The sequence below is a fragment of the Anoplolepis gracilipes genome, chromosome 8 (genome assembly GCF_047496725.1).
Source record: "Anoplolepis gracilipes chromosome 8, ASM4749672v1, whole genome shotgun sequence".
NCBI lineage: Eukaryota > Metazoa > Arthropoda > Insecta > Hymenoptera > Formicidae > Anoplolepis > Anoplolepis gracilipes.
This window is the reverse complement of record NC_132977.1, coordinates 4,125,820-4,138,384: the sequence shown is the minus strand read 5'-3', so window position 1 is coordinate 4,138,384 and position 12,565 is coordinate 4,125,820. Positions and strand designations below refer to the sequence as shown.

The 12,565-nt window shown below is 25.4% G+C and overlaps 1 protein-coding gene across 1 annotated transcript; it reads right to left on the bottom strand.

Annotated features, from left to right (window-relative positions):
• Positions 1 to 1,614: 1,614 nt before the first annotated feature.
• On the bottom strand, positions 1,615 to 7,376 carry LOC140668755 (uncharacterized). Its single transcript, XM_072898056.1, has 3 exons — positions 7,219 to 7,376; positions 2,320 to 5,253; positions 1,615 to 2,058 (listed from the first exon to the last, which is right to left on the bottom strand). The coding sequence occupies exons 1-2, from the start codon at positions 7,294 to 7,296 to the stop codon at positions 2,476 to 2,478; spliced, it is 2,856 nt and encodes a 951-aa protein (XP_072754157.1). The 5' UTR covers positions 7,297 to 7,376; the 3' UTR covers positions 1,615 to 2,058; positions 2,320 to 2,475.
• Positions 7,377 to 12,565: the final 5,189 nt, after the last annotated feature.

Here is a 12,565-nt window from a genome sequence, read left to right as displayed (position 1 = left end):
ATAATAGATATAAAAGTAATAGATAATTAAAAGCATATTATCGAATGAGACTTTCGCTTATAATTCTAGTCGTAAATCTTATGTCAAAAACCGTCCAATTCTATATATTTATATTATATAATGATGTAATACGTCCCGTCGTGTACGTTGATTTTTGGGTAAAATAAAAATTTACATTTTCTGTTTGCCGAAGAAAATTTTACAAATCTTTATTTTTTCTAACCATTTACAATAAATATAATTATATAATTTTTGTTTAGATATTAATACATAACATAATTTTATATCTCAATTTATTTAAAAAAGTGATTTATAAGTAATAAACTCTATATAATTCTTCATATAATATTTAAAATTTAGATAATTTTTTATATAATTTGTCCTTAAGATAAAATAATTTTAATGATTTTATTTTGTTTTTTTTTGTTTTATTTTATGTTTTTTTTTGTTTTATTCTTCACTTAATACTTATCAAAAATCTTATAAATTATTCTTAATTAAATTCTTATAAATTATTCTTATTTATTATTATTATTCTTAATTAAAATAAATCATATAATTATTATTCATCGCTATTCAAGTGTAAAATTCTGATTATTTTTTATTATTCTGCATATTATTCTGTATAGTTACGAATGACAGCCATAGAGACCTTTTGATAATTGTTTGGACAAGTTAATTTGAATGAAAAGGAAGAATTTTATTATAAAGAAGGAAAAGAAAGAATAATCAATTGGAGAAAACATCAAGAACAAAATTTCAATTCAAAATTGCTCTATTTCACGAGGATTATTATATTATATTATAAATGATATTGATTACTTTAGAAATTTTGAAATATTTACATTTTGGCAAAATATTTTTCTTGTTTTTAATCGAAAAAAAATAGTAAGAAGGAATTTATTCGATTTAATAGGAAAATCAGTAAAAAAAAACTAATATTGAAGGAACAAATATTGTGATCAACAAAATCTTTTAAAAAAGGTCAGTTTTTCAAAAGTCTCAATAATAATTTTTTTAGTATAAATTAATTATCTTAGTTAGATATAAATATATTAATATAAATATAATATTAATTTAATTTAGAAATTTTTAAATATTTACATACATATGCGCATGCAAAAGTGTAAGAAAATTTATATCTATGTGTCATCTTTTTTTCTATGTGAATATTCCATTAAAAAACCGGTTTTATATGATTTTAAATAATAATAAATATTTTTCTTTTTCTAACTTGACCATTTCTGCAAAAAAAGTTTTTCCTTTGTTTTTAATGGAAAAATTAGTAAAAAGGAATTTATTGGATTTAATGAAAAAATTAGTGATAAAGAAAGGGACAAATATGGTGATCAATAAAATTTTTTATAAAAGATCTAAGTTTGCAAAAAGTCTCAATAACTTTTTTCAGTATAAATTAATTATAATTATCTTTTATAAGAGATTTTAGTTATTTACATAAACTATAAAATATTATACAATAATTATAACGTTTTATACTTTATATTTTTATAAAAAAATCAGTTGATAATTTTTTCTTGTAAGAATGTAATTGATATAATGGTATTTTTGTTACTATATAATTGTAATTATACATAAACATTTTTTCAATTAATTTTATAATCAGCTGATATTTTTATAAAATCATCAAGGAAAGAATATTTTATATTTTATTGCAGAATTATATCACGCAATAAATATATAATAAATGAATAAATATCTTGTAAATTATTAAATAACTTACTTAATATTTATTTCTAATTTTTCAATAAAATTTTCTTTTTATCTGCATAATAGGAGAATCAATTTATAAAAGAAAATTATGACTTTATTTACGTTATAATTTCATTATATCTTAAAATTTTAAATTCCATGTTGCTTAAAAATATTATTGAACAACAATACCTGTGTACCTTTGTATGAAACACAATAGTTTCCTTCATTTCTTTACGCAATTTACATTATTAGAATAAACAAAATATTTCAAATGATCAAATTAAGACATCGTATAGTACATCCTCGTTTCTCGAATCATTTGTTATTTCTTTTATTTCCTTTTTCCTAAAACAATAAAAACATGATTTAGAAAATTAGTAAAATATAAATTATTCAAAATGCCACTCAAGACTAGATATTTTGATTATATGTAGATTTATTGTAATGAAAAGCAGTAAATTAAAATAAAGTAAATTAAAAATAAAGCCGTTAAAAAATTTGATTCAATGTGTAATTCCATTTATTAATTTTCATTATCTTATTTAAATATTAATCTGTATTTCTGTCAATGCAACATTAATTTCGGTTTCAATTTGCGATTATTACCTTTATTAATGTTGATTAAAAAGCTGTCTTCGATGTGTAATCATCAATGTCCAAAAATATTTTTGATAAGATCTTCAACAAAATGTCATCCTATCTAACGAGTCTTTAGTTACAAACATTAATAAAATTGCAGAATAATAAAATTAATAATAATTGTTATAAAAACATTTTATCTGGGCAATATTTAGACAAATATTTCTGATCAATAAATTTCCCATTTAGTTTATAATTAGTTTTATGTGCGACATTAGATGTATCTTCGGCGATCAAGGTTCCATCTTTAGCGGCTTTGACATTTTTTTCCAATATTACATCTACATCTTCTGTGTAATGTAATAATGTTTTATAACTGGTTGTGTCTGAATCTATGCTTTTAACTTCAATTTCGCTTTCTTTTATATCTTCTGTAGTTTGATCTTCTTCGATAGCTACGTTTAACATGGATTCGTGATCTTTATTTTTGTTATTCTCAATAGGTTGGTATTTTATATAATACATATTCTCACTAATATCGTATTCTGGATAGCATGTGATTAAAATTTTCCTGGCTACATCACAGAAGTCACAATGCATATCATTATTACTTACATTTGCATCTACCTTATTCGGACTAACTTTTTCGTCATGTTGTGATATATAAGTATCATTCGTAAGTTTTTGATACAAATTTAAATTTTTGAATGATTGATAGTCATCAGATTGAGCGGACGATGGACTTTGATATGATTTGTGCATAATATTTGTTTCTATATCCTGGTCTTTTATAGGAGAAAATAACGGAATCGAGAATGTTGACTCTTCCTTATAAACTGAATCGTCTTTCTTAGTTTCTGTCTTATCATCTGCTGCTTGTTCTTCTACAGAAGTAGATTTATGAATTTTTTCCATATTTTCTAATAACTCCTTTATTTTAATATAATCTTCATTTTGTACTTCATTAATTTCTTCTTGAATCAGCACTTGACGTAATATCTCGTTTCTAAAAATTATATCATCTTTCTTAGTTTCTGTCTTATCATTTGCTACTTTATCTTGATTTGAAACTTGTTCTACAACAGTAGATTTATCAAGTTTGTTTCCTTTTAGATCTTTTAATATCTCCAACATTTCAATGACATATTCATTTTGTATTTCATTAACTTTTTCTTCATAATCTGTTAACGATTTTACCAAGGAGGCATCTATTTGTTTCGGTGATTCCTCTGCTTTGTCGGATTTGTTAACAACGTAATTCGTTGGCGGTAACAACTCATAAACATTTTGGTTTTTTTGTTCCTCTATTTGAGATATTACTGGTGTAATGCAATTTTTATTCAAGTCTTTACTAAAATTTGGCACTTGTTCTTCTACAACAGTCGAGTTATCATTTCTCTTTGAATTTTTTAACACTTTCATTACTTTATTCAAATTTTCACTGAATATTGTACGTATTTTGTTTTCAACACCTGTCATCACCAGTTCTAGCAAAGAATTTAAAGCTATATCTTCTGGTTTGGGTGATTCTGTTGTTTTATCCATTTTCATATCGGCGATATCCGTTGTCGGTAACGTAATGCGATTATAATCTTCTTCTTCCAGGTTTATTTGATACTGGTTTACTGATGGTAATGTAATATTATTTTGATCAATATCTGTAATAACTTCAGCAACTTGCTGTTTCAAGGTTTGCAGATTCGACGATACGCTATTTGCTTCTGACAATTTTTGGTGGCTCTCTTCTGGAAGGAAGGTCTTCTGCAATATCGGGGTATTGAATTCCGTCCGAAACATTTTGTTATGTTTGTTCTTTAGCGATAGCAAACTCAACTTCTCTTTTTTCAATATATTATACATATTATCAAGCTCGACCACTTTCGTTGTGAATTTCAATTGCTCTATATTTACTTTTATCTTCTCGGCCATTGTTGTTATCAATGAGATATGATTTTTTTCCAAACGTCGCTCCAATTCATTCTCTGTATATGATGTTGCTGTCTCGTTTATTATATATATGTCAGATTCACATTCTTCATGTTTAATCTCCTGATTCTTGTTATTTTCAACCTCATATTCTCGACGTTTAAAGCGTATATTCTCTTTATTGCAAGAAGATTCTTTAATCAGCTCCAAGCATTGTTGGTTCTCGAGCTTAAGTTTCTTCACTTCGTCTGTCAACTCCGAAATCTTGTTCATCATATCAGTGTTCTGTATAACGGAATCAGTGCACCTCTTCAACTTTTCATCTGGCATATTGTATCGACGCATTTCAAATTCATGTTTGTTAATCTCATCCTGATACTTCTTTGCGACTAACTGACAATATGTGTTCTGTCCCCTCAGCTTGTTTTCTTTATCATTGATGTTATTCCACTTATTGGTCATCTCAACGCTAGCCGCTTTTACGTTTGTTATTATTTGCTGATGCATTGATTCTATATTTTTTATTTCCTCTTTAAATTGGTCCAATTGTTCACGAACAGACTTAATTACCTTAGTGCTCTTTGTAGATAAAGTGGAATCAGTTGTAGATTGTTGCGTAATAATCTGAGGGCTCATATAATAAATACTTGGTGTATGGATCATTCTGTCAAACGCTTTTGCATTTGTTATCATTTGCACATGTGTTGATAAATTTTTTAAATCCTTTTCACATTGCTCTATTTCTTTGAAAATAGCCTGGACGTTCTTAACGTTCTTCTTAGATAACATGGTATCAATTGCAGGTTGCTGCGTAATAAACTCTTCTTCCTTTGTGACTTCCGGTAAGTTTGCGCTATCATAACTAATATCAAATTTCTTTCCTTGCTGAATGGATACTTCTTGTTCACTGGGTTTTAATAACAGTGGCATATTTTGTGATTCATGAATTTTATCATTGTTTCCTTTGCCTGAACTTTCTAGCAAAAGTGTATTCGACGGTGACATCTCATAAGATAGGTCCTTGGGCAACGTAATCTGAAAGTCATAGAATTAAAAATAAATATACTTTTTAATTAAGCATAATATTTTCTATTATAGATTTTATAATTTTAAAAAATATATTTATAATCTATCTATAAGCGTATATTAATATATATACTAAGAACTATGTTTTCTTTACATCAACGGATTTTTCTCATTATTTTGTATATAAAAGTAATTAGATAAGATAATCGACAAATGAATATTTTACAAGATATTTCATAGCTTATGTAAATTTAAGTTATATATTAAAATGTAAAATATTTCGTAAACTATTCAATTTTTGGCCATCCAACCGTTATAACTTTTTATGTATAATACTCATGTAAAGAATCAATTTATATAAAAAAAATTAGAGTAGTTTCATTTCTTTAAATCTCTGAAACACTTTCACTTATGAAAAAATAGATGTATAATATTATACAATGACACTTTTGAAATTATACAATTTTTACATGTAACAATTTTTCATAAAACATAATTTACAAATTATTAAAGGTGTGCAAGTTATGTATATACCTACATATATAATCTATTGTGACATTGTATAATAAAGTATGAACTCATAAAAAAAATATTAATTATAAAAGTAATTAATATTTTATCATTTCCTGGTTTTTTGTTCCTAGAAATTTGTGCAGTTTGACTGAACACTCGACCAGTTACTATCTAGTATTTTGATTTCTCTTTATACAATACAAAAATACTGCATAGTAAGTAACTAGGCAAAATTTGTTGTAGCTTTTAAAAATTAATGAAAAAAAAAGTTAAAAATATTTTACTTTTAAAGTTATCATCTGCTTTTTTTACATCCAATTCTCAAAAAAATTCTGATTCACTCAATACGTTTCTCTTTGTTAATGGAAACTGTCAAATAAAGTTCACAACTGAAAATCAACTAAAGAAATTAAAAATCTTCAATAAAATTATGCATTGGAATTCAACAACAATAGATCTTCAGAGATTTTTTTCAGAAAGTAAATAAATATGAATATAGAAGAATAAATGCGATATCATTTTATTATATTATATATGAAGAAATGATTTGTCTAAATGTATTTTTCTTACATCTTAAAATTATTTTCTGTTTGATATTCATATAATATATAATATAATAATATTTAAAATTTTAAATTTTGATATTATAAGTAATATAAAAATATATTATAATAATATGAATAAAACATAAATAAAATTTAAAAAATAAATATATAACTAAAAAAATTTCTTTTTCTTTACACACTATAATTATATATCAAATGTTTAAATAATATATTAAATTTAAATGAATTTATTACTTATTATATAATTTGAATTATATAGTTTCTTAGGTATTTATTATTCCTTTATTGCTAATTAATTAAGTTCAAATTTTGTACATTATTTCTACACAGTAATTGCATGAAAAGCGTTACGTTTTGATTAAGTCCTGAACAATTTCCTGTTCAATTACTAAACAAACCTAACTTAAACAAGGGTCAATATAACGGCTATAGAAAACTATTAACTTATAATTATATATTAATTTGTTATTTAGCAAGCTTTACTAAAAATTATTGTGAATTTTAAAAGCTGTGAGAATTAAAATTTTTACATAGATTAATTAAGTCATCGATCTAAATTTCGATCCTTTAACGAATCGATTTCATATTATTCAACTGAATATTCAGTTACTAGTATCTCAGTATTATGTTATTTGAATTCTTAGAAATTCCGTTGGAAAATAATATTTTGTCGTTGCATTATAAGATCTTATCGAAATTATACACGTTTTATCTTACATCAAGAGGCAAAATACGAATTGAGCAGGAGAGTTCACGACAATACGAGATTTACAATTAATTTGATGAAAATTCAAAGATATATTTGTCTCGCGAGATTTGACCTGGAGATTGAAAGCTTAGTTTAATAATATAAAATGCAGTTTTATAATAACCGAATAGACAAATAGAATCTTACCTTATTATTCATTTGCTGCGTTTTAAATTTCTTTGATTCAGTATCATGAATAACCGAATAAATTGCAAATTTTGTCATTTCAATCGTAGTAAACGTAGCACCTTTAGCCAACGGATTTCGTACAACGAATGCCCTGTAGTCCCTGTACAGATGGCACATACATAAATTGAGTAGAGGAACGAAAATAAACACGTAGCAAAAACAACGCTAGCGACCCGACTGTCGAGATTATTATTAAGGATAACCGCCTCTTTTCAATTCAAAATCTATTTTATAATAAATTTAAACTTGAATTTGCGGTAAATTTTATATTAATTTAAATATGTTTATGAGATAAATACTCTTAGATAAATTAACAATTAGTATGAAATAAATACTCGTTCTAACTATAAATAATGATTAGTAATATTAAAAATAAATATATTTGTAAATACGCAAACACGCTTGTAAAATGTACATGTATATGTATATATAACATATATTTATAATCATAATTTTATAATCAAATTTTGTGAGAAAATATTACAAAAAAAATTATTATATTTATTATAATAATTTGAAATACATAAGACTCCGATATTTACAAACACAATAATATACTAGGCAATGAGAGCCATGCGCGTATAATTATATTAATAATTAATATGACATTATTGTAAAAATAAAAAACATAGTTTCTTAAACATTATTATAATTTGTGCTTATAATAAAATAAATTCATCGTATTATTTAAAAAAAATTTGTTATCAAAATTTTCCGAAATTTATTTTTTAAATAATCTTTTAATTATTGTAATTATACATATGTATGCAAGGATTTTTATTTTTCTCAAAGATTTATTATAATTACTTTAATTATTTATAATAAGAGTATGTCTCTTTCTAAAAAATCCGTGAAGTCTCGAACTTTATGTGCTTGCTTCATTCGTGTTGTCTGTAGCTGTCAAATTATATCATGAGAGAGAGAGAGAGAGAGAGAGAGAGAGAGAGAGAGAGAGAGAGGAGAGAGAGAGAGAGAGGAGAGAGAGAAAGAGTAAAAGAGAGAGAGAGAGAGAGAGAGAGAGAGAGAGAGAGAGAGAGAGAGAGAGAGAGAGAGAGAGAGAGAGAGAGAGAGAGAGAGAGAGAGAGAGAGAGAGAGAGAGAGAGAGAGAGAGAGAGAGAGAGAGAGAGAGAGAGAGAGAGAGAGAGAGAGAGAGAGAGAGAGAGAGAGAGAGAGATAGGTATACATAAATTCAATTTCATAGCAGTGTGACCATACAGGGTATCAAGCTTTTTTATATTTGTAAACACTTGATGTCCTTTACATTCTTTTGTTTGTTACATTATTGCTTTCTCCTACGAGTTCTTAATCAATCTTTAGTCAGTTGTACCAGAACAATGTCTAGCTGCAATTAATGCAGTTAGCTAGATGTAATGCTTCCATTGCTGCTAGAGGGCAGCATTTTGAACAATATCTGCAATAACAAATGATAACATGAATAAAGTGTAAACAAAGAAGTAAACAAAAATTTATTTTATTTCTTTTTTTGCGATTTTCTCCAAAATGGGACAAAAACGACCAAATCTCTAAAGAACTTTTTGTCTTAGTTTTTTGGTTCCCTACACGCTCCCGAAGCTATGCTATTTAAATTGAGGACATCCTGTATAAGGAATAACTCGCGCGTAGCGCGCGCCTGTGATGTCTAGTTATAATAAAATATATAAATACATAATATATAAATAATATATATATATATATATATATAAGCATATATTGTTTTTAGCAGACGTATTAATTTTTTAAACATTTATTGTGTAAATTATAATTAAATCATATAGCATTATTTTGTGTGTTCAAAACGTCTTTTACACATTAGTTTATTCGACCATAACCGCAAAATATCAAAATAAAATAACATTGAATATAAAAATATATGAAAAACATGCCGTGTTGATTCGAAAAGTATAAAAATAATTATTGTGAATTCGTTATTTGTTATCGAAAAATTATATCAAAATTCCTTTTTTCGTTAAAAACAAAAATTGTAATATAATAATTACTGTTACATTAATTTAAAAAAGTAAGTGTAACAGTTATTAATCTTAATAATTTTATTTTAATTAGTGTTAACTGTAATCTTAACAGCGTTACAAAAAAAAGCGTTAATTCCTAATCCTAATTTATTTTCGTTATTTTATAGTCTAACATTTTTTCTCAGTTTAATAATACAGAATATCCGAAAATGGGTAATAGGGTCTTGATTGATTTTTATTAATAACTGAATATTTAAATAAACCTTTTTGACAATAACCAGCATCTCAAACAATTTTATTACTTTAATAAATTTTATATATGTTCCATTAATGGCATAGTACATAATTGAATTTGCTAATTTAATTTATCCACTCGATCAAGGACATGACATAACTACTGCAATTATTTCAATGATTCTATCTCTGAGATGGTAAATATCTAATCATCATACACAGTATTTTTCACGTGTTTTGATAAGAAAAATCGTCTAAACCGACGAGAATTATAGATTCTTGATTTATATTTTTAAAAATTTCATCAAACTCGAAGCATGGACATTTCCAGAAGTTTTGCCAAAAATTTATATTTATTTATATTATGTTATGTATAAAAATCGAAACCGCACTATTTATTCTCAGATATCCTGTACATAGAGTTTTCTGATTGTAAATTAGTTAAACAAAGAAAATTTTATCTAATCTTTATTATTGTCAATTCATCCAATCTTGATCTTAATCTTAATTGTTCAATCGTGAATAAGATAAATTATCTTCGTATGAATTTCTACCAATGTTTATTTTTTTTTTTTGCAGTAACACGTCTACACTGCAGAGAAAAAAATACGTGGTGTTCTTAGTCGTACGTGGACTATTGTAAGTATGCGCCGAGCGTTTGCCTTTATTGCAGAGTGAGATAGATATGCAATGAGTGGGGGTAGAAGAAGACACACTGACATATACTGAAGCTGGTACAGCCACTTCGGTATACTCAAATAAAACTAACACAGAAATTTGCTTTTTTGTTGCTAATTTATTTTATTATTATTATTATTATTTTATTTTATTATTATTAATATTGCTCTATTGTAGATCTTGTTTCTCCGGTTATTTTGGAGAAATCAATGGCTGTGATAGTTAAAATATTAAATTAGTACTCAAAATAATAAAAAGAATAAAAAAATAAAATTTCTTTCAGAAAAAAAAATTATTTTCAGCTAATTTGTTACTAATTTATTACTCTATTCCGGAATATGTTGCTCTACCCATTTCTAAAAAACTGACGACTATGCTAGATTCGGCTCAAGAGTAAAATAACAAAATAACAAAATATGTATTGTACGATAAAAAAACGATGTGATAGTTAATTCTCCATTTTTTTCGAAAGTATAAATATATAATTCAAACAGGTAGTTTGATTATTTTTAAGCATATATGTAAATAAATTTGCATTACATAATACAAAAGCATAGAGAAATTGATTGACTAATAATATGTCTATAAAATATGCAATATTGGTAAATTATTTATATAAATGCGTAATTGTTTCATTTATTTATTATGTATATGCATTATATGTTTATTTAATAAATCCATTTCGGCCGAACTTTAAAATTTCCGATCAATATCAAAATTTCTAATCATATAATTATTAATTATAGTTTACATAATATTAATTTTGAAATTTGGTTGAACAAGATGATATCTGAAAGATAATCAATCATTAAGTTGATTAAAATCTAATTGATGTGACTCTTAAACAATTATATATTGATTTCACATATATATATATTTATTTTATTCAATTGTCATCCGCGCTACATAATTGTAAGTAGTCTTTACTCATAACATTAAGTAATACTTTTGTAAGATTGATAAAGTAAAAAATAATAATAGAAACATAAAAATAGAAATATTTTTCTATTTTCTCATAAATATCTGTAATATGTTTCATCCCTTCGTCTTTATCCATGGCTTCAATATTTTTAATATCATCTATTTGTTTCGGTGATTGCTCTACTTTGGATTCTTCATCAATGAAATTCGGTGTCGTAATCCGATCTTCTGGTAACATAACGAATTCTTCTGATTCATCTATTTCCGATGACCACTCTACTGGTGTAATACAGTTTCTATTCAAGTCTTGAGTACAGATTGGCACTTCCTCTTCTCCAGTGATCGATCCATTACAACAGATTTTCATATCTTCTAACACTTTCAATAGATTACCGATCTTTTCATCTAACATTTTCTCCATTTTGTCTTCAAAATCTGTCATTATTTTTTTCAAAAAATCTTGACTACAACAAATTACTTGTTTCGGTGATTCTATTGCTTCGTCTGTTTCAGTATCAGCGATATTTGTTGTCGGTAACGTAATGCGGTTATCATCTCCTTCTTCCATTTTTATTTGAGAGCCTTTTACTGATAGTAATGTAATATTATTTTTGTCAGAATCTGTAGCAGTTTCAAAAGAGCCTTGTATATTTTGACCTAAAAATCATAGAATTCAAATTGTGAATATAAATTGTTTTTTTTTTTAATTGTAGCATGCATAAAATATCTATTAGATTATTATGTAATATTATAATTCTTTATTAGATTCTATATTTTTTTTTAAAGCAAAATATTTATGTAATAAAGTAATATATTTATGTAATTTATGTTAGCATATCTTTTTAGAATTCACTATAACATTATTATGACAAATTGTAAATCATAGATTATATAGAAGACAAAAATTGTAAAAAGAAGTAATTAATATATACATTTCGAGGTTGAGAAAAAGTTATTTTCAAAACTAATTTGTTACCATTACTTGTTATGGATTTTAAAATGTAACTTAGTATCATTGTTATCAATTTTAAAAAGTAATACAGAGTAGTCTAATAATAAAGATACAAGCGTTGATTACGTATGTGTATGTGATTTGTACAAACCTCGAAGTCACATAAGCATGTATTGTTATATGAGAGAGAGAGAACTAATAGCCGTGCAAGCATTGTTATTTTCCACAATTAAAATTTGACAAGCAAATAAAATAATCGATATGATTAAAAATAATAAGTTCGAGGTTCGAGGTGTGTAAAGATTTTTGCAAACAGAAAGCGTGAATTATAATATAATTTATCGTTAGTGAATATTTATAGCCATAATATTTTAAGCTGAAAAGAAGTATGCGTATAATACAACAAATTCAAAGATAATTGGACAGCCTATTTTATTTTAATTTAAAGATGTGATATTTAACTATCTTTAAAATTGTACCACGCACACTTTTTGGCTTAAAACATTATAATTATAAACATTTACTGTGTTGACGATGAACGAATTTTACA